Source organism: Blennius ocellaris (genome assembly GCF_963422515.1).
Source record: "Blennius ocellaris genome assembly, chromosome: 3".
Classification (NCBI taxonomy): domain Eukaryota; kingdom Metazoa; phylum Chordata; class Actinopteri; order Blenniiformes; family Blenniidae; genus Blennius; species Blennius ocellaris.
In genome coordinates, this window is record NC_137652.1 from 13,054,500 (window position 1) to 13,078,451 (window position 23,952).

Genomic DNA, 23,952 nt, shown 5'->3' on the forward strand with positions numbered 1-23,952 from the left:
TTTTTTTTTTTATACTCATAAGATCGGTGTGAGCTACCATGTGCCCGTTAGATCGGCGTTGGAATACTTTTAGATCATCTAGAATAGACGATTGAAATCTAGATCTCAATACTAACATGAAAGCTCGTACTGAATGAGTTCAGAAGCTAAACTTAAATTACAACAATTCTATTTTGAGTAAGACACATATATTTTTTTTTATTTATTTATGCTGTTTCCCAATCATCACATTTTGTGAAACCTCCCCTGGCCAAGGCGACCCTGGAAGACCCCACTCCATGCCTCTAAATGTGGCCACACACCTTCACTAGAATGTGATGATGATGTTGGAGCTAGTTTGAACCCACTGGTAATGTCCTCTTCCATGAAGTTTACAAAAAGGACAGCAGGGTTACATTTCACTTGTTTATGAAAAAGCAAGAAACTTTTGACAATCAAGATATGACAAGTTACACAGAAAGTAATGACACAGATTTCACTACATGCCCGCCACTCAAACGTAGAAACTCGACATATAAGAATGTGTGTGTGTATTTATGTGAGTAATGTTGAGCGCCTTTCAAATTATGCAGAGTCATAATCACAGACACATAATCACATACACAGATCGATGTAAACATTAGCTGACATTACTTTGGTTGAATATTGTCATTCACTGACACAGACAAAAAAATTTATATAAACATATATGAATTTTAAATAATTTATTAATGTATGCTTAAGAGTACTAATGATATGAGCTGCTTGCAATTAAGCAAGATAAGAACAATTTGACAATTGTTACACCTTGACAAAATTACTGATAACATGGTCTTCATATATTATACTGGTCTCCATGACATATGCACATAGAGGCACGTATTCAGTGAAGGCATCACTGGGATATGTATCAAAATGTCATGCACATTTTGGTCACCTGACAAGGTCTCACATTGCATCATCTGACGGCTGACAAATGCTATGAAGGGCAGGACGCTCCTGTTGCAAAGGAGGAGGTGGAAGTGGGTGTGTGAGTGTGAGTGTGTGTGTGAGTGTGCACATATAAGTATAATGAGACTCTGCTGTTGATATGCACAACAAAACCCATAGTGCCCATGACAACAAAACAGCAGAGAGGGCAGCTTCTACTTCCTATCTGCCAGCCAATTGCAATTCAATGTATAAATAGTTGCTGATCATTTCCTGGATAATTACACAGTGACGGCAATGAGACTGCAGAGTGTATGATGTGCATGTCGACACACAACAACTAAGCTTACCCTCTTGCTTTAGGCTAACCCGTGACTACCATCAATCATATTAACATGGATCAAGCAGGAGGTTTTAGAGAGCAGTTGGGGGGGGGGGGGTTACCCTTTCCAAACCCCCCGCCCACCAGCCTGGTGGAATGTAGGTTGGGGTGGGTGTGGGGGTGACAACAGCTGTCAGTGAGCCACAGACATTTGAAATGCTGCTGAGATTGGTGGGATAAAAGGGTTTGGCAGCAGGGGGGTGGGGGGTGGGGGGGCTATTGTAGATGTGAGGGTAGTAGTGTTGTAAAGGAGACAAGGTAGATTTGCGCTGAGCCTTCTCATTTGTGACATCCCGCATGACACAGCAAAACTAAGGTCAGCTTAAAGCAGGTTTGCCAGGAAGACTAAGTAACGGCTCTGTGTGCAGCATTTCACCGGAATAAAATAAGTAAAGTTTTTGACCAGTTTCATCACTATGTCGGTGGATTTTAAACTGAACTATTCCGCTGCTCTTTGGAAAAAACAAAAACAAAAAAAAACTTAACGGAACATTCTAAATACATATAACTGGACTAAACCTGGTTTTCATCTGATCTTTAGGACATTTGACTACTTGCTGCAGCATTTCTCTTATTTCTTTATGAACACATTCTGGGACTTATTGGAGGATGTGGTTAACGCTTGAACACAAACAAATCGAACTTATTTGTACCAATGTATTATTTTAGGATTGTTCCCATTTTATAATGTCATATGAATTTCTGCAATTCGTGAATGATTTTATCGGGGATTTATAGGGCTGCCATGCAAGGTGCTCTATTTGGAGCAGTTCAGGGTTCAGTACCTCGTAACTAGCAGTACTTCCTCTGGCAACATTGATGGAACATAACACTAATCCAGGTCAATAATTGATCCTATATCCACGGGAAACATTGTTTTGAAGTCTATTTCTGAAAGTGATCAATGAAACTGGAGTGATTTCAGTTTATCTTAAGTGCATCTACTGGAGCAACTTCACATCAAATGCTCCTCTTTTGTTCTACATAGTTCAGATGCTTTGCATCCAATAATAATGGTTTCAATAAGATGGAATGGATTTTCATAACTGTCGATGGTAAGACAGTATCATTTTAATTTCATGATATCAACACAATACAGAAGTACAGACTAGAGCAAGATCACCAGATAAAAACAGAAAAACAGAAAAACAAAATGCTTCACATCCACAACACAAACAAAAGCATTATTTGAGAGTAGTGGACATGTGTTGAGTCTATTTTTAAGCTTCTTACCTGGTTACAAGTGCTGATGTCGACTCCATTTTTCAGAAATTCCAGGACTTTGTCGATATTTCCTGCTCTGGCCGCCCGGAGAAAACTAGTGTTGCTGTCAGACTAAATAGATAAAGACACACATTAATGGGGTATTAAAAGCGGAAAACAAGCACGTCATTACTTTTAAATTTCATGAGGTGTCAGATCTAATTTAGGTAATGCTGGGTAAACAAGATAGACACATACGATTTAAGACACAACCTAAACAAAATGTATAACTCAAAAACACACAATCAATTACTTTTTATTTTAAGGTTTCTCATCAACTTATTTAGTCTTTTCTCCATATACTTTTTTTTTTTTTTAATCGTGATTTATTGCGAAACACTAAAATGGGGAGTTCAGAAGATGTTTGATGGTGTTATAGAAGTCAAAATGCTGATATCAATGTCTGAGTCGGCATTTCTAAATTTAACCATCAGACATCATGGCTGCACAAAGCAGCTGCAAAGCACACACAGTTTTCATCACTTCACTGAATATCACACTAATTTGCACTCATTTCCTGGAGCCTACCCATAACAATGTATACTATCCAGGCAACACGCATACAAAATCTATGTAAAGAAGCTTAATTTTTTTTTCTATGTTTGTGTATATGAATGATCCAAGCTTTGCACTAATTTACTCCAGAATACAGGCCAAATTGTGCTGCTCTGCAAAGGATGTAATAGAAGAAGTTCACTATCCACATGGCCTTTTCCTCTGAGCAGCGCTCAGTATCAACTGTACACATTCCTTAAGACATCCTGAGACCACCACCACATCTCACTGTAACATAACTCACTGTAACTTCACCTCACTGTCACCATATACATCTCATTAAAATGGTGATACTTGATAGCCTTAACTACAAATAACCACAATTCAAAAAAGATTTGAATGATTGATACAATGTAAAAATGAATGGGATGCAATACTTAAATCCTGGTACACCCCCCCAGTGAAACAGATTTTGAAAGTAAGACAAGAAAAACAAATAACTCAATTTGATTGTAAGTGACAAATCTGTGGCATGGGCAACTAAACTAGTATAATACGGTAACCAAAATCATGGACGATGCTGGAAGAATATCTTGTAGGATAGCTAGTTAGCAACAGGTCAGTCAGAGGCTCTCAGATGTAAAATGCCAGGAAATTTAGCAAGCTGAGGAAAAAATAACAATTGAAACTGTGTAACAATTTGTCTCAATAAAACCAGCTTTTTTGGATGCTTGAGATTCTCGAGATTTCAAATGACACTGAATTTAAAAAAGATGACGAATACTACAATAAATAATAAGGAAAGTATTTATGTGATTACAAGTGTGAACAAGAGACATCATAATTTTGCAAACTTCCAAGAACTCTTAAAACACACATCTTTGATATTGATCACAAGTGGTTAAGTATTGTTTGACTGCTGTCATCTCATTATTGAAAGCAACAGAGATACATGTGAGTGTTTGCAAATATTGTCACTTGGCTTGATAAAGTGTCGATGCTTTGTAATGAATCAAGATCAAGAAGCAAGCGAACACAGTCCATATCAATGGTTTCACTTTCTCCAAGTCCAGGCTCATGTAAAGTTTGTTGAGACAAAATGGAAACTATTCTTCTGTTAGATGGACAAACCATCTGAAAGAGTTTCATAAACTCCAGTCATGGTGCCATGACTAAAGAGAAGGAATATTCGACAAGTTACCAGTGCAGTTCAAAAAACAGCTCCTCTGTTGGTATGTGGTTTCAGTAAACTAGTGTTGATGGCGGTGAATACTAACTGGGGATGTAAAGTGCATAGCAAGTTTATCAACACGTGCTAAATACAAATCGCTAAAAAACCTGACAGTTCTCAAATACATTATGCATTATGCATTCATGCTCTGTAAGTTCAAATCAGAAGTTTTCAAATTAAAGTTTCAAAGAAAAGTGCAAATACTGCTTAGTAATTCACAAAATTGTGCAATTAACCCAATTTATTTCATGCCTGTTGTTGAAGACCTTTCATACTTTGAATCTATCTCATCAGTATTGCAGAACTGTAAAAGAATCAAAATAATGAACTGACTTGTCAGAAGCCCAGATCATTCATGAAAACATTTGATGCATCATAAAAAGAAGCACTTGGTCTACTATACAGCAAGACTCCTACTTCACATCACACAAAATTCCCAAATTTTGGGTGATATTTGCCATGTAAATATCTGATAAACGTATCTCTCATTTACCAGATATTGACATAATTTACCAGTCAACCACCCAACAGTTCCCAGTTACCTTTGTGAAGATTAACAATGATAAAACAATGTAGATTTAAAAGAAAGAAAAAACCTTGCCTCAATATTTTGACAAAAATGCTGTAAAAATAATATTAATCTCAAAAGATGCTGAGGATGTGTAAACAAATGAAAGAATACATTTTAACTTGTGTCTCTGCGACCATATACAGTGATGCTACATATCGGTATTTACAGACCAACAAGTATTGCTTTGGGTGATAAAATTACAAAACTATTACAGGTATCTATAATCATGTTGCTGGTTCACGCAATAAAATTGTACAGTTTTATCTTCCATTCTTAATTCAAATATGCAGTATTAAGTGATTGTTACAAGTAATACTGGCTTTATTAAAATATAAGAGTGTGTACAAGGTATTAACCTCTTTTAAGTGGGGTTAATGCATCTACATGTCGGACAGACACAAGTGGGCGTTAACTTGTGAACTCAGCACAATCTCGCCGCTGCATGTCAAGAATGAGGTCACACCACCCCGTGGGATCAAGGGTCAAACCCCTCTCACGAGATGTCATTACACGTACACAAACACCAGCATGAAAATGCTCTCCTGAAAAGGGACGCTTTGTGAAGTTTAAGCATCAGAAAATACTGTATCAATAAATGCAGCCGACCAGCAGCTTACCAGTGAATCGTCTGTAGCCGAGTTGTCCTTGTAGTAGTCCACATGCTGATTCAAGTCATTATCACTCCCTGTGGTCTTTAAAGCTTTATCTGATCCACATGCCTTACATGATGCTGCATTGCCCATGGTTACCATCCAAACGAGGATTTCCCAGTTATATAATACTGCCTCTCACTTGCCTCACTGGTCTTGTGTGGTTTGCCAAAATCCTGTTACTGCACTTACTTACTTTGCCTGTCAAAGCCTTTCCATCCTACTTTACTGGACGCAAGTCAAACTTAACAGTACGTGTGCATATTTATTACTCCAACTTTTACTTCCTTCTCCAATAAAACCATCTCCTCTTGCTGTTTCTGTCAGTCCCTCAACCAGCCAAAAACTCCTCAGCCTCAGAGACACCCAGCTCTGTCTTAATGGATGCAGCCAAGGCCCAGTCCTGCCTGTTTTTCCTCCACCTCTTCCTCTCTCTCCCTGCAGATAACAACTGCAGCCATAAACATTTAACCCTCACCGTCTCAGCTGTTCTTGGCGATCCATACCCTCAATTCTCAATCTAACCAAGTCACCAGCCCCCTCGCAGTGAATGACCCGAGTGGGGAGCGTGACAGCTGGGTTCAAACAGGAATGTACATCGACTTCATAGCTTGCCAAGCTCTCTAGGAAAAACTACCGGCTACATTCAAGAGACACAAAAACTTTTTTTTGAAAAATAACCTCGCAAATATATGAGCAATTTAATCTTTTATCGCTAAATCACACACATTTTGAGAAATACTATTTAACTTGTAGTCATTGAAGCTCTGTCATATCCATTGCCCCGTTGCATAATGTATTTTATTTTACATATAGAAACAATTTACAGGTGGTAATATATCTTTCAGTGGCATTTTAATGCATGGTTAAATTAAAGTATTATCAGTAAATTAATAATGATTGCGACACAGGAGTGAGGGGGTATGGTAAGATCATTAGCCTACATATTGGTCTAACATTACTCGTGTGAAACGTCATACACCATGGCCTGTCAGAGTTCACATGCTATCGCACACTCGCAAGCATCGCTGATGTAATCGGGTGTGTCATCATACTTGTGTGTCATTTAGGGTGTTTTCACCATTTCACCATCTGCCTATGTCATTCATTTGTTAGCCAAGTTCACTACACAGGCAGAGATTGGATTGATTGAGAACCAGATGTAATCTCTCTGTACAGGATTTGTGTAGATTGACCTGTAGTCCTTCATCTCATGAAGGGTAGTGGATTACACATTGTACTTTGTCTGTGGCTGACCGTGTTCTTACTGTATAGCAATCCAAATGCTTATACAGTATTTCAGCTCCATTCACATGCAGACAATGACATTTATTGTAATTTGTCAACTCTGTTACTGTAAAGAAAGTGTCTTTTCCATAATTTGCTTTTCAACATTTTCAATAGAATGGGACATTTACCCTTGACATATTTCCAGCCACATGTCCACATCTGTGCACCACCGACAGCTCAAACTAACACAGAGCTCATCACTGATGACCAACTTCTCCTGCATTCTTTTTTTTAATTATAAATCTGAGCTTGTGTGGATGACATTCTAAGTTTAAGCACATTAAGTAACATACGCGTGTTTTACCTGGCGCTTTCGCTCAGCTCTTTCCCGCTGCCGTCTCCTCCTGTCTCTTGCTTTTTGTAGAGCTCTGTATTCTGGATGGAGCTCCAGCTCACGAGCTTTCTTCAGGTGGGCTGCAGCGTGGGCCATGATTTCAACTTTTTAACCTTTTTTAAAAATGACGTTGCGAGTCAAGTTGGTGAACTTCTATGTTAATATGATTGTTGCTTCTTTGTTTTCGAGAGAGAGAGAAAAACCGACTGTTCAAATTTTTTTGCGATTTTAAGTATTTAGTTTTAAACAATCCAGGAATCGATATTCAACTTTGAATTGGCATTTATCCATAGTGAGGTAAAAATAAAAAATAAAAACTGAAAAGACAATCCTTTTTTCCTTTGAAAGAAAAATCATGAATCAGCCTTTGGTTTCTTCAAAAACAATGCAAAAACAGAGGTCTTCACATCCGTACATGACAAAAGAAAAAAACTAGTCGCATGTGCTGAAGAGATGAAAGGAGATGACTGAAAACGGCTGATGAAGGTTGAGGGTAAAATCCATCCACCCACTCATGACATATACCCCCCCAACACACACACACACACACAGGGAAAGACCCAGTCCAGATGTGCACACAAACTGTATTCCATGTGAACAGCTGTAGCTAAAAATGCTTGTGTGTGTGTGTGTGTGTGTGTGTGTGTGTGTGTGTGTGTGTGTGTGTGTGTGTGTGTGTGTGTGTGTGTGTGTGTGTGTGTGCACGTGCTTGCATGTGAGCGCTAGTGTGTTTGTGAAATGCAGCCACAGGAGTGTTTATTGTGTAAGGGGTTTAGGGAGGCTGCATGCCAGCAGCCCACTGACTGCTGCAGTCGCTGCCACTTTGTCACTCGCTGAGGAAATGCTCTCCATCCTGAGAGGAAGATATATTAGTTGAAGAAAAGTTGCATAAGTAAGAACTTCATGATATTAGCAGAGTTGTAGCAAGTTCAATAAAATACAGTGACATACAACTGGATCCTTTCTTTCACAAGTTGTTTCATCTGGTTTTGTTGCCCTTTTAGAGGAGGTAAAGACTGAACCCACTAGCGACAAGTGACTCTGATTACAAAATCCAATTCATGAATCGGCATGTATAATATCAAACATTCAACTGATTAATCAAATGCTTTTCCTGTACTCGTCACAAAGAATGAAGCAGTGACGAGGTTTATTTATTGTGATAAATTTGAACAATATGGTGGAGAGAGATCAGAAGTAGTGCAGATGCTGAGGAGCAGGGTGATTTTTTAGGTACAGGCTGTCCTTCAGTGAGCCAGCAGAGAAGATGGGACACACCACTTGGTCTGGAGGGGGACCGTCGACCACACGCCAATGGCTCCCAATCACCTGCGAGTTACAGACTTCCCTCTGCACGTGGGGAAAGTGGGTCGGCCTGAACCTCAACTGCACTGCACCCTCACTACGGGTGGCTGATGGAATAAAATTTGACGGCTCCTGCATGTGAGTGAGTTTGCTCGCCACCGGCAGATGGATGTCAAGGTCTCTCTCTGTCAACATGGCTAATGTTAGGCGTTTTATATTTCAGCACCAGGGATGGGGGGCACTATCTCACACCTCTATTTCTGTTCACACATTCATCCTGATATGTTTTCACTGGCTCAGTCAACAACAACAGCATCAGAAACATGTATTTCTTCCAGTAGTCATGAATGAGACAGAAGTGCTGAATCACTCTACACTCTTCAACATGTCACAATGGCGTGCTCTGCACCTGAACACTTCATCTGGATTAATGCCAGTGCTTCTGTGGGACAGAATACACATTTACGGCAACTTATTCTGCTCTTACAGCACTATCTGCTGGTGAAAAGGGGAACAAGGTCCAAAAAATTTTATTCAAAAAAACATGACATGATGCAGTGATCATAGCTGTAAAATATAAAAAGAGATGTTGTGGAAGTACCAAGTGTAAAGATCATTGTACTATAATGTAAAGGTTACAATGTTGATTTTATGAAATTGTTGTGTATTTATGATATTAATCAATAATTATATTCTGAATATAGTATTTTTATATTTTGTAATACAACTGCCATTTTTAAACAAAAAAGCACTTTATAATTTACACTATAATAATTTGATGTGACAGAATCTTAATTTTCAAATGATTTGAGTAAAATATCATAACTGAACATCATTTCATAATATGGATCAAGTCCAGGACCACTAGCTCTTGGCGTTTGGCAATCCTATCATTGACATTGTGGTTACAACTCTAACGACAAATCCAATAAAATCCAGTAAAAAAAAAACCCAAAACAAACCAAACCACCCCTATTAACATGGTACATCCCACACTGCAAAGAAACATAAACAAACCTGTCAAAGTTGGAAAGTACTGTACTGCCTAACTTCTAGCGTTACACATTCAACAGAAATAATATATCATTATTGATCAGCATGTAAGTTGATTCAGAAATAGTGTGCTCACAGTAAGAACGTTATGGATGTTCAGTCTTTATGCATCAGCAAAAGCTGTTCGGTAATTTTTATCGATTACTAGCTAATGAAGATTAGGAGAAGACATTATAAACTGACAAAGATAGTGTGTGTGTGTGTGTGTGTGTGTGTGTGTTTTCTGTTTGTGAGAGTGTGTGCTTGGTTCATTTAAGAGTCAGATTACATTGAGAGAGTTCTCCAGAGAAACCTGATGGGAGCTCTTGTTTCTGTTGGTGGAGGGTAAATGGTCTGCTTTCCATTTTATAGATCCAGAGGCTTTTATTTGGTCCATTAGGACCGTGTGATAGACAGATATGGGAGTAAGAGACCAGCGGATGCATCTCTGCACGTGGATGTTCAAGTGAACTGTGTGCACGTGCATGCGTGTGTGTATGCGTGCACAAGTGCACTGCCATATACATACACAGTGATGCACACTTGCATATTTGGATGTAGGAAGGTTGTCATAAGTGGACAAGTAGATAAGCAAAAATTAGCTGTAGCTTCTTTATGAAAGCTTGTTAACCTTTTTTAAGTCATTTTTATCAGATTTGTCAACTTAACAGAAAAAAAGTCCCCCATGTGAAGTGGCACGCACTGGTGGTAAATGCAAGATCAAGTTTTAAAACTTTATTTATATGGCACCTTTAAGAACGGTCGTTCACAAAGTGCTTTGACAGTAAAAAAAAAAAAAAGTCAATCAGGAATAGGAAACTGTTTTTACTTTGAGATGTAAAAAAAAAATATACATATATTTTTTTTTTTTCACCAAATCGTAACAGAGCTCATCTACCAGAAAGATTTATGGGAAATGATTACAGGTTAAAGAAGCAGATTTGCAATCGGTAGTTCGCAGGTTTGAATCGCAAAACTGATGGGTCGCCACTGAAACTAATAATACCTTTTTTGTTTATGAATATGACTTCATGGGCCTCATGGGGACAGGGGCACATTTTGCCTTGAAAATGTATATTTTTTAATTTGTGAAATTTATATTGCATGATTTCTACTGCATTCATATTGCAGGATTGTTTTGTCATTTGGGTTTCATTTTCTGGCAATATACAATATGCATCCATCCATCTTCTATATGCCAGTTCTGGGTTCCGAGTCCCTGGAGACAATCCAAGCTCACTAATGAGGTACAACCTGGACAGGTCACCAATCCATCATTACACATATGGGCAATGTGATTGCACTTTTTTTTTCACTTTTGGAGGAAACTGAAGCACCTTGAGAAAGTCAGAGAGCCTACAATGTCCAAGGAGAAAGAAAGCCCTCACCTGGATTTCAATTTATGACCTTTCTTGCTGTGAAGCCAGCACTAAGCACTGTTGCACCATGTAATGCAGGTCGAGTTCTCAACTATCAATAAAATAAAACAATTAAAAATCAATAAAAAATACAGCAAATTTGAGTGTTGTTAATTGTTCACGAATGAAATGCTGTATTAAAGGTTTTATTTGAGTTCAAATTTATCTCAGTGATTAAAACTAAAATTAACAAGTAAAAATAAATAATCAAACAAAAGAGCAGATGTCTGTCATCTTCAATATACAAATTTTGCTCAAGTAAATTCATCTGGCTTGTTTCTTAAACTGCTTTCGGTTTATGTAAGCAATTCTTTATTTTTGTTGTTACTTGTGAAGTTGTTTTGCTTGCTGCCGTTGTTGTTTATGATTTGAGTGCTAATGGAGCTGAAAGGCTGACTCAACAATTTCTGCCCCTGATGGGTGTCTGGAAGCGTATGTTGCATTTGCGCTTTAAGAAGGGAGGATCTCTCCGTTCAAAACAACTCATCTACACTTCATGATGCTCATACATTTTTCATGATGAAGATTTTAAACTCTTTCCAAATGTCTGTTCTTGTGAAATGCTTGTTGTCATTGGTAATTAAATTTGTTTGGTTGAATTATTACTCTCTCACCAAATTAAATATAGTATTTTGAGGATTTCAAAATCGTCTTGACAGTAATACAATAGCATATTGTCTGGTTCTCGTATAGTTTTTTAGATAACTAGTAGAGAAGCACTAAAGGTGTTGTTAAGCATATAAATGTAAGATAAAAATGATTGAAGGCAGGTGAGAACATAAATAGGTTATCCGTCTGTCAAATGGTAGACACGCACACATACATGTACAGTATGGGCCTTTAAACACGAACCCAAACACCCACTTTAAAAATCCATGCACACACAAGAAGAACATGCAACTTCACACAGAAAGGAACTAAGAAGTATGTTAAAACATACCGAGTGTGGATCGCTGAAGTTAGATACTTTCAGTTTTTCCTTGTTTTTAATTTGAGATTTTTGAGTAAGGTGGTCAAAACCCCAATAATATGTAGTGTTATAATCACAGAACACCAATGTACTAATGAAAACTTTCCAGGAAGAAAAGGAACCCAGAGATAAACACCTCCAAAATACTCCCAACATAACATAATTTGCAGTACATCAGTTGTTTACAGGTACTGCTTTATGGTTCAGGTTGGATCATCTTTCTCCATGTCGGCCTGTCCAGAGCCTGGTATTACCATCTTCGGATATCTCAACAATCCATGTTGCACAATTTTTTTTACGTCCTTATATGAATCAGTCTAGGGATTCTCTGATGTCTGAATCCCTCTCTTTGAGGACCAAAATAATTACATTGGCTACGTTTTGCCCAGCACAATCAAAAGTAAATCAAACATTACTTTAAGGCCTGAGCCTCATATATTTATTTCAATTCCCAACAAGAGCAACACAATCAGAATCCACAAGGAATGTGTTTGTAATATCTATCCTCCAGACAATATCAACCTCAAACCGAGGCTCAAAATATACACAGAAAAACTCATACCATTGTTTTCCATTCCTTTCTTTCTTTCTCTTCAGGGTATTGATTCCAAACTGCAGCTGAAGCCTTAGCTATATATATTTTTTTATTTTTCCATTATTTTAACAGGCAGTTGCTTGAGATCAAACAATATTTTTTACAGGCAAGGCCTGGCCCGCTGTAAGATGAGAACACTGCAGCTTTACTGCCTGCCTGGTTGTTTACTCTGGTAAACACAGAAGCTATCAGACAAATGTTTTATTTACTCTTGAGAAGTATTATTGTGCGACTCTGTGCAGTCTAACGGAGATAGTGTGAATTTATGCCATATTTACAGGCTTTCCTGAAGGACATAGCAAGTGACAACATAGAGACATTCGTGAAAATACCAACGAAAAGCTAAAAAAAAACATGTACACGTGTATTGTTTTTATTAGTCTATGGGCAATGAGAAAGTCACAAGAGACAGTAATGGATCGGCTCCGAGATATTTAAATGTCAAGTTGTTTTCAGATCTCTTTTACTGCTTAAGAAAGGTCAAAGCCAAGAAGTACACAACATCCATGCTCTCTCTCTCTCTCTCTCTCTCTCTCTTTCTCTCTCTCTCTCAGACCACACCCAAATGAGCGGAGTGACCACACTGAGATACGGGAGGAGGGAGGGGCTATAAATTAGGTAAAAAGAAATAGAGAGATCCACTGTGGATGGGATAAATGACCTTGGTACAGTCACATAATAGAAACTGAAAGAAAGTCAAGACCACACCGCATCCTGACTGTGACAGTAACACACTAGAACCAGTGACAACAAATTAAATTGACACATCTGATTTGTGACTTCATGGTTTTGCCAGCAACACATCGTCCTTCAGTGTTGCAATGATCCACTTTTACAGAGACCACCAGCAGCCCCACAAGCAGATCACAATGCCACATTATCTGATTGCTATAGCAGCTTTTATCTTCTACATTAGACCACGCAGCCTTCAATATGTGTTTTTTGGGGGGGTTTTGTGCAAGCCATATAGAAAAAGCCAGAAATGCTGAGTAAGCGACTGCCCTATAAATTCTGAATTCATTTCCTGTTACCAAACGCAGGGTTTATGTAGTGTTTTATCTAAAAGCTATCAGCCTGCTGCCATAACATAAACGACGTCCACCGCTTTTCTGTGATACAAACCAGATTGGTGAGATATAACCCTACCTTGCAAATGGTCATATTAATTTATGACTTTCCCTGTTTCACTCTTTGAAGTGCTGCCCGAGGCCCAGTGGGACCACATGATGTCAGCTTGCCATTCCAGTTAATTAGATTTGAGAGAGGCCTTAAGCCCAGAGGGAAATAAATAGTCAAGAGAGACTGCCATCTCCACTGCAGATGCTATCAATGTTAAGTAATATCAATATTATGGATATCACGGTGAGGATGGTCTAAAGAAACCTGGAATGTCGAGCAGCATTTAAGTCCACCTTTAAAAGTAAAATGGCCTTTTAGACATTTCAAGTCCTTTGAGATGTCTGAATATTTTAGCCATACAAACTAGACAACAACAACTTAGTAATATAATCAAAGAAAATTCTAATGACTACGAAGAGTTGAAAACATTTTATAAAGTGATCCTAACATTAAGCCTCAAATATCCCTCACTGGTTAATAGTAGTTTTAAGCCCTGATTGAGATGAGCTGACAGTCTTTGCCAACCTCAGTTTACTTTTTGAATTTGTTCCACAGGTGGAGAGCAGAGACAAAACAAAAACAACAAAAAACAAGCCTTTAAGTGCTTGGTTTTGAGTCTGGGATTGAATTAAACTGATTAAATCTGTATCTGATGAGCCGAGTGATTCATAACAAACAAACAAATAAACTGCTTTCTCCGTTACTTGAGGTGAGTGGTGCAGTGACATTTATCTTCTGCATTGAACCCATCCTGAAGGACCACTTTCAGGTGTTTAAAGAGCTTCCTCAAGGTGCACAATTCTTATGCATAGAATGTGACCAAGCACTTTCACCAACAATATCTCATGCTCATCCAGGAAATCCAAGCTTCCGGTTAAAATCTTGCTTCACCAACACTCTCACTGACAAGTGAATCACAAATGGATCTCGGCCCACAATTGGTGTATCATCTTCATGTTTGTACTTTGAAGCACAGCAACATGAAATACCAAGCATACAGAGAACAGTTTTTTTTATTTTACTTCTCTTAATGTGTTATACAATGAGAATGTATATGCAGAAGGCATTTCTATCTGATGGTTCAGCCCAGGCAGTGTCAGATGACGAAGAGAAATGAGGCAGAAACTGATTTCACCTCCAAGTTGAATGCATTATAAATAATGGAGCGTGTGACCTAAAATTCTCGGCAGCGCACAGTCATACCGGGAATGCTGAGTGATGCTGTCAGACTGAGAGAGAGAAATAAGCAGGCGTGCAATTAGTCAGAGAGACAAAAATAATATAACACAGTGAGAGAGGATGTGAATAAAACAGGATGGGACTTGAGTCCATATTTACATAGCTGTCATTTATGGCAGCTCAGTTTTGAAGTGTGATCACAAATTATAATTTTGTTTCCATGTTAGCATGGGTTCACACCAATCCTTTTAAATCTGGTGGGTCACCCCATGTGCCCTCCCCAGTGTGCTCCCTGTATCATAATAAGGGAAATACAACTTTAAAAAAGTATTTGGAATAGGAAGGTTAGGACTAGACTTATGTTCTTAATTTCACTCTGGAAATATTCTCACAAGTAACATCAATGCTTAAAGTAGAAAATTTAAACGTTACATGCACCCTCTGTGCATAGAGAAAGAAAGAACCAACAAAAGCAAGATGAAAAAATAAATAGGCACAAAACTCAAACCTTTGCAACCATCTGGACTTATATAAGGCAGACATCAAGGTGTTTTTGCAAGGTCGGCTGCACTCTAATCCTGTGTGTGTGTGTGTGTGTGTGTGTGTGTGTGTGTGTGTGTGTGTGTGTGTGTGTGTGTGTGTGTGTGTGTGTGTGTGTGTGTGTGTGTGTGTGTGTGTGTGTGTGTGTGTGTGTGTGTGTTCAGAGCTGAGAGCTATGCTATCCTCAATAACACATGGAAAATGCTTTGATGTGTTTTTCCATGAGGAACTTTCACTTATTCATCATCAACATGATGTGAAAGGCAAAAGAGAGTTGATTGAGAGGAGAGGAGAGGAGAGGAGAGGAGAGGAGAGGAGAGGAGAGGAGAGGAGAGGATCATTAGTTCAGGGCAGCAGACGGGGAAGAGAAAGCAGATTCACATGTGGGTATTTGAGCTGAGTTTCTGAGAAATCCATTGATCACTGACCACACCCTGCTCTTTCTACCTCCTACGTTTGCCCTCTAACAGGAAACTCAGTTCTTAGGCCGTAATGAATAATTAACAACTTAAATGCCTCCTCCTGTTTCAATCCAAAATTGCCTGCCCTCTGTGGAGTAACGGACGCATCGCACTACAATATTTGTGGGTTGTTGTTGTTGTTGTTTTTTTGTTATTTTTTACCTGTTCCTTAAAACCTCTGCAGTTGTGTGAGTTTACTTTAGTACAGTGGTTCTCAATTATTTTCTGTCACGCCCCCCCTAGAGGACAGAATTTTTTTCAGGGCCCCCCCCCCGAATTGTACTACCATTGAGAACTTGATAATATTTATTTATTTATCTGTATAAACCACTGTATCAGTTGCTGGCACCAGCATTCTGCATACAATCGCCTGATTATCAAAATAAATCTGCTATGGTGTGAGGTTTTTTGCACCTTGCGATGTGGTGGGCAACTTTGTAAGAGGCTAACAGTGCTTTTTTGTTTACTGATGCCGCACTGACAAAATGACCGGCTTGTTGGCGATACTCATGGAGTTTACGATGAAAAAACTCCAGTGGCTTACTGACATAACAGGTGTATGGTCTCCAGGTGCCGTCTTAATTTATTTGGTTTCATGCTGTCCGCTGCCAGAGTTTTTAGGCATAAAACACAAACGGGTGTTTCCTCGTTTCCGACCGTGTTCACGGTAAACCCAAGGGCTATGTAGGCATCGTCATATCCCCTGCTCTTACTAGGTTTATACCGGTTACTGTCACCTGTTTTCTTTTCCTCTGATGCCTCATCCTTTTTTCTTTTCACTCCTGTCAGAAACTTCTCCACCTCTCCTCCTCCTCCGCCAGCTCTGTACACCGGTGTTCATGTGTAGTACTTCTTCTTCTCTACTGGGTTGAACAGGCAGCCTGTTGATTAGTTTGAGCACTGCTGCCACCTAGTGGCTGGAGGCCCTTTTTTTATTGTTCAAGCATGAATAAAGACACTAATACTGAAAGTCGCGCCCGCCTCGCGCCCCCCTGACACCCCACCACGCCCCCCCAGGGGGGCGCGCCCCACCATTTGAGAAGCACTGCTTTAGTAGCTTATTTACACGTTATTTCTCTATTGACAATAACATATTTGACTTTGATCTTTAAGAATAGCTTTGTGATGATGACCCATTGGTCTTCATCACAAGGCTATTCTTGCATCACTCATCATGTGATGCAACACTGCACTCAAAACATCCATCAAGCCACGATTGGCCAGTAAAAGACGGTGTCAGATATAAGTGAGACATCCAGACTAGTTACGAGGTACCACAACCAGTCAGGGAGTGTCAAGCCGTTGTTTGTACCCAAATATAGCCATGCTCATGCTCCATATAGATTTTGGATCAAGTACAAGAATGCCAATGCTTTTCTCACCACCCTATCACCATTACACCAAGTGGAAACGTATACGGAACTCTGTTGCTTGTGTATTGCATCAGGGATCATCAATAAACTGGGTGCCTGGTATTTAGAGGCCTGAGCAACATGTCTATTATGGTGATTTGTTGAGGTGAAAATGGTATGAATGATTCAGTGTCAGCTCTTCAGGTCAAAATTTGTATGCCAAGTTCAGAATTAGAACACGTGATATTTGCTAATCCCCTAAACAGTTTGTTAATTACATACAAATATATTGGGAAAAGCAACGTTATTTGGAATCAAAGTAGATAAAATACAGTCTTGATTTTTTTTTTTTTTTCACATAAAACATTTGTTTATGATGGCACCTGGGGTTTGTATGTTCTCCTTGTGCCTTTGTGGATTTTTCTTGGTATTCCCAATTCTTCTCACAGTCTAAATACAAGTAGCTTTTTTGGAAAAATGACTTACTGTTAACCCACTACTGTACCTTAAAGAAAATGTAACACACATTTTAGTATCCATATGATATCTTACTGACTGATGAATTAATAATCAAAAATAAAAATAAATTAAGCCCTGGTCACAACCCACCGTGCGTGTTTTTAGTCCGTACGTTCTTTGGGGAGGCCACAGATGCCACGTTTTTCTGAAAACATGGGGAGGCAGTGGCAAGAGCACATAGGGAGTTCATCAACGTACGTCACTCACACGGTTGCGCAAGGTGTAAGTACATGGCCCTATGAGCGGTTGTGTGCACTGTACGTTGCACACGTGGAAAGTGAGTTGTACATGTTTACCAAGTGCTTACAATGTGCGATCTCCATGCAATTGTCACATTATCCTATTGAGGCCACATTTACACGTGCTGCTCACGTACGGCGTCCTTACTCACTTACATATTGTTAGTGTATGCAAGTGCGATGAATGTGAGTTTTTCCGCCCGATGTCCCAGCTGCTGCTGCCTCCAGATGCCGGGTTGGGACTGGGGCTTTCGTGTTTTAAAACAAATGAAGAAAAATAGCTTCATAATAAATGCTGAATGGAATTTTGTTCATTTTAGAAGAATATAATGTAATATAACACAATATAGCATAATGTTTTATTAATGAACTTGAGAATGAGTGTTTTTTGCTTGTCCTTTTAACCTGGCATATCCTCAATTTGCATTTTAAAAAATGCAACAATAATGATGTTTTAGTATTTCCGTTTGTCAAAAATCGTAACTAAGAACCTATGTGCCCGTAGGAAGTGTACTAGTGTACAAGTATATACTGTGTGTGTATATACTTGAAATGTAATGTTCATTGTACCATTATGCAGCATAATTCCATTAAAAAGTGATGATATTCCCACTCACATAAGGAAATGTTTATCCATCAAATGATGAAAACATAATCATGAACAATTCCATATTATATGGACATTTCTGGAGTACAGAAGATAATTCATCACAGAGGCCGTGGCAGTGTAATGCAGAGACACAATCTGCTGAATCATGTGAAACGTTGCTGAGTAACAGCACAGTTAGAAGCTCTTTATTCACAGGAAACAATCACATTTCTCAACGTTATTTAGTAAATGGCTGTCCATGTGAGTGGTTGACTTGTGGTCATCCTCTGGCTCCTTGTTAGCATTTAAAACCAGGCAAGTGCTCTTATAGCTGTAATTCTGTCAATGGTGTATAGTACTAAGTGTGAGCCTGTTAGGATGTGTACGGATATACACCCTGCATAACTGCAACCACAGAGACCCCAATTGGCCCAACAGTTTTACTGGTAATACGCGAGAGGACAGCTGTGCTCCCATGTAGCTGTGTGTTGATGTAGTTATTCTGAAATGATGTGATGAAGGCTATGGCTCAATTTGGGATCCCTTCCTGCAGTGAACCACTCCCAGTAGGGAAAGAGAAGCTGATAGATAAGCAGGCAAACACAGAAAGACATAAGAAACGCAGACAGAGAGTTGGAAAAAAAAAGGGGGGAGATGAAAATGCCAAAGGCTGCAGTGTAATCTGACCTCCTGGAACATCAGGACTTCAATGAGGAGAGCAGCGGGGAGGTGTGTCGGGCAGACAGTCTGCCGGGAGATAGGGAGGAAGATGTTATGCAAGGAAACGGGAGCTGTGTTGGGGTGATGGCTAAGAGAGGAAAAATAATTCTGGGATAAATACTCAAGCCTCAATGTAGGAGTGTGAGAGGAAACATGTCTGTAGAGAAGGAAAGAGGGATGCACGGGTGGAAGGAACATGGAGAGGAAATGTGTTGCATGAAGTTGTGCAAAATAGAAGGAAGCGGGGTATTTCACAAATATATAATTCTAAAGGAAGTATCTCTACCAAGCATTGAGTCACAAGCACATGAAGTTGCCTCTATTGAAGTCATTTCGAAATGTAAAATGACAATGTACAGACATTACCCGAGCTAGGATTGCAGGGGGCTGGAGTCCCAGCTGACATTGATGAAAGGTTGTCAGTCCATCACAAAACTAACAAGGAGAAATTTAAAAAAATCACATCCATCCACACATATAGTTCAAAATTAAACATTAGTAGTTTTTTCCCCAGAATCAACCCTGGTACTTTACTTATTGCTGTGTGGCATTGCTAACCATTGCAGCAAGATTACATCACCTGGCAACATAGCAAAAGTACACATTTGTGTTTGAAGACAAAGGAAGTTTATTTGTATGTCTGTGCATCTGATGAGAATCTTAAGGCATGTTGGAGTGTCTCAGGGTTCCCATATTTCCATTATTGGTATCATACTGCAGTGGACATAAAATATTGTCCCGAATCAAGAAACTGAGCTATACGTTTCAACGATTCAACCACAAGAAAGTGGAACTGGCACCAACAGAGGGCTGACATAATATGACGCAGTATGTCTATGTATTGTTCAGAAAGAGAGTGCATACTGCAGAACACAGTCGTTTAGCACCAGCATAAAGCAGCGTGCAATTGAACAGTGACACAGGTCCAATGCAGTGAGCTCAGAGACATGGACACACAGCCGCCTGACTCAGAAGAGGCTATTTTTCTCCAGAACTATCACACGAGCGATGGCCAGTATTATTTTTAGACCTGCCAGTAGGAATCACATGATCATAGTGTCTTCTTGTCAGTTTCTCTTTTGTTCTCTTGTATACCACTCTATTACAGAGGAACCAAGCTCTGTGTAAACGTTGACATTCAGTTATTTAAGAGTACTGGATTGTGTCATCTTGACAATTTCAAGAATTGAAGAATCCCCTCTAATTAGAAGGACACACCCTGTATCTCCCATCATAAGTATCAAACCTACTCAATTCTGCAATTCAGTAACAAAGTCAGGTGCATTTTTTCATTTCTACAATCTTACAGTACATACATTTACAGCAGTTTTGCTGCTGTCGACAAATTTAGTATTAGCAGTGGTATAAGTGTTTTGAGTAAACTACTGCCCATCAGCAAAATGGTGAAGAAAGTCCAGAGCAAAAGAGGAGTAGACCAAAATAGATGTAAAAAGACAAGTGATATAACAATTACAGTATGTTGTACAGGTGGGCATAAGTTCAGATTTTTAAAAGTGAATGAAAATGTCAGCATATGTGTGGAGTTTTTGAGAATCTGCTCACCTCCTAAAGATTTCAGAATGAACATCCTCATTAGTGAACGCTGTCTAAGTTCCTCTTCTTCCATGAGATGAAACATTCCACTGAGTCTCCACCTTCAGAGGTTAAGGTTCGGGTTGACACTGTTTTGCAGGACTCTCAGGACACTGCTAAAATATATTGTGATTCTGCTGTTGCGTCTTTTAAATAATATCTCTTATATCGTGCTTTTGAATCCAAGGTACCACAGAATAGTTTTGTTTGTAGCAAAACCAAAATAGTACCACGTGTTGGATTGTTCACCCACTAATAGGGAACGTGAGCTGGTTTAGACCATCGTGGGACACGTTCGCTTTACCCTTTTGACGATGTGTTGTTGCACTAGTGGTGTGATAGATGTGTGTGATTTTTTTTGTTTTACTTTTACAAACTTTGAATATGATAATATGATTAACTATTAGTCATACTGTTGTCCTCCCATGGACTGAAGTTGGGAATAGACAAAAGAAAAAAGCCATGGAGAGACCTACCAGGATAAGTCAAGTGCAGCGTGACAAGGACGTGATCATTTATCAGCACTGCCGCTGCCAACTTACACGCAGTGCTGTGGGGACTAAAAATGGATCTCTGCAGAGGTAAATAATTATTCTCCTGCATCACTTAAGGGCCTCACATAGCATGCTGATTTACAAAATATTGACACAATATAGAAAACATGAGTAAATCGCAGTGGATCAGATCTGTTTACTCGTGCGTGTGTGAGATTTGTTTGGGAATAAAAGATAATCTTGTAAAAGTTTTGCAAAGAATAGGGAAATGTAACCTCTAAGACTTCATTTGTAACTGCGAGAAGAACTTTACATAGAGGCTATTCAAATTTTGGGTATCGGGATCAGATCGGACGTCAAAAAACCTGGATCAGTCCGTCCCTAGTTGCTGTCTTCAAGTATTCTTGAGCATGATGTGCCGACTTCATCATGATCTCACAGACACCTGACTGAGAAGTGCCAGCTTAAATTTTTCAATGAAGATTGGACAAAAACTCCTGAAAGCACTCAAGAATCTGCCCTGGAAGGCTCCACCCTAAAAGAGGAGCTCAAAGTGTGTGTCTTTGTATCTGTGTGTATATGTGGCACTGGGGTCCATTACTGAAATCACATTAGCCTCAGAGAGTGCACTGAGACAGGAAACAACCCTCCACCATCTCCTGACTTCCTTTTATTGAATACGTAAAAACACACGCACACGCCATCAAATCATGATGGTACCAATTAGTGTCCATTTTGATCTTAGTGCTGCACATTTATGTTAAAAGAATTTTGGAAACAAAAGTAAGGTCTGGATAAAGCTTTTCTTTTTTCAATCAAACCTATTTACCTCACGCTGTTTTCATTTAATACCCACATTAATATTGTATGTATATCATTGCTGTGTTTTGTGTCCACATGGAGATGGGCCCAATATTCTGTTGGGGCATATTATCGTTGATGTAAACAAGAGCATGACAAGACATAATGGCATACTTGCCCAGCCCACTAGTGGCACAAGAGTACAGAATATGACTATAACATTCACACACTGCAAATATTCCACTCACCCATTTTGTATACACACTTTAAACTGTAGTAGACATTATAGGTGAAATGCAAGGAGCACTCTAGGCAGGTCACCAGTCCATCACATTGCAAACAGATGGACCAAAAGACGATAATACAATCATTCATGTGGGAAACCTTTTGCTTCACAACATCACAAGCAACCAGACTTTACATGTGTGTAGTTTACCTGTCTCAGACACAAGGTGGTGGAACTACTAATGTCTGCCAAACAACTGATTTCTAAAACATCTAGTTCCCAAGTCTAAATAAATGACTTAGTATAAGTGGTTGTTGCGGGTAAACGGATAAATTAAACAGATAAGGAAGTCCACTCTCTGAATGGTAAAACTATTGTGTCGCACTAGTATACCGCCAGTGGCGCATGTGAGGCTGTAAACATCCAGTCGGTGCAGACCTGGTGGTGTTTATTTTGACGGCCATAACAACGGGCACAATTGGCCTGTTTGGAGTATTTTTTTTTGGTATCACACGTCACGATAAATCCCATACATCCCTTATCAAAACACATGCTACGCGTTTTGCAAAATGGGGTTTCCCTGTAAACAGCGGCTATTTTATGCAATAAAATGTGTCAGCTCCACAGCGAATATGTGATGAAGCACGGCAACGCCTTTGCCTCCGTGCGCCCGGCGCGCAGCTTCATCTGCGGACTGAGCCGCTCGTCACACGGCTGATTGACTGACTGACTGATTGGGCCACTGAGTGCAGCTGTTGCGGCGGCGGACACACACCCACCTGCCGGATACGGTTCTGGTGCAGCGGTGCTGGAGGTCCACCCTCCGGGGACGTGTTCTCCGAGGACCCAATCTTCAGGTCGCGGTCGGAGCCGCCGCCCCTGGAGTGACTTTCTTCTGGGCTGCTTGACATTCCGTCTCGGGCTTGGCAGCTGCTGCCGCTGCTGGATGCGACGCGGTCGTTCAGGGTCCTTTTTATTTTTTATTTTTTAGCCGGTGCAAGGTGGATCTCTGTGCGGGCCTCAGTGTCCTCGGGGCTCGGCAGGGCCCCGGATCATCCTGCGGAGTCAGAGATTCAAACGTGAAAAGAGCCAATACAGCGATTCTTTAAGACTGTCAAACCAAAACGAGCGCTCCCTCCTCCGCCCATGGATGCTCCTGCTCTCATCTGTGTGTGCGTGTGCGTGTGCGTGTGTGTGTGTGTGTGTGTGTGTGTTTGTGCGCGTGCGCACGCGAACGCGCTTCAAATGCGCTTTCCCGAAACTCCGCAGGATTGACGCTGCTTTCAAGGACAATCGGAAATCTCATCATCACCTCAACACCAAGTGGCAATAAAGGACAAATGTGACATTATAAGAAACTGAATCACGGATTAAACAGTACGTACATCGCTACACTGCAGTCCAAGGACCGCAGTCCTGCTCTATGCCTACAAAATAAATATACTCCCAGTGATCCGTAAATGCACCTGCAGGCAGTAGTGCGCTTCTGTTTTGTTTAGTTCCTCTCCCCCTCCTCTCACTGCGTTTGCTGCAAAAGTGCGCTTTGGACGTGAAAGTTGACTGTGCGTCCAATTATGATGGAACAGAATGGCTTACACGAGTAAATAAAATCAAAACAACCGAGCCAGACTGAGCCGAGATCTCTCCCGGAGTCCCACGCCCCTCGATCTGGGTT

General features: G+C 39.9%; 1 protein-coding gene across 1 annotated transcript in view; it reads right to left on the minus strand.

Moving 5' to 3' along the window:
• The window catches only part of ank2a (ankyrin 2a, neuronal), a gene marked incomplete at its 5' end in the record, with an annotated part of 90,212 nt that extends 67,024 nt beyond the window's left edge, over positions 1 to 23,188 (minus strand). The window contains 2 exons of the mRNA XM_080521144.1: positions 2,525 to 2,626; positions 23,057 to 23,188. Of these exons, the coding sequence (XP_080377270.1) occupies positions 2,525 to 2,626; positions 23,057 to 23,188 (234 nt within the window). The remainder of the gene's footprint in view (positions 1 to 2,524; positions 2,627 to 23,056) is intronic.
• Positions 23,189 to 23,952: the final 764 nt, after the last annotated feature.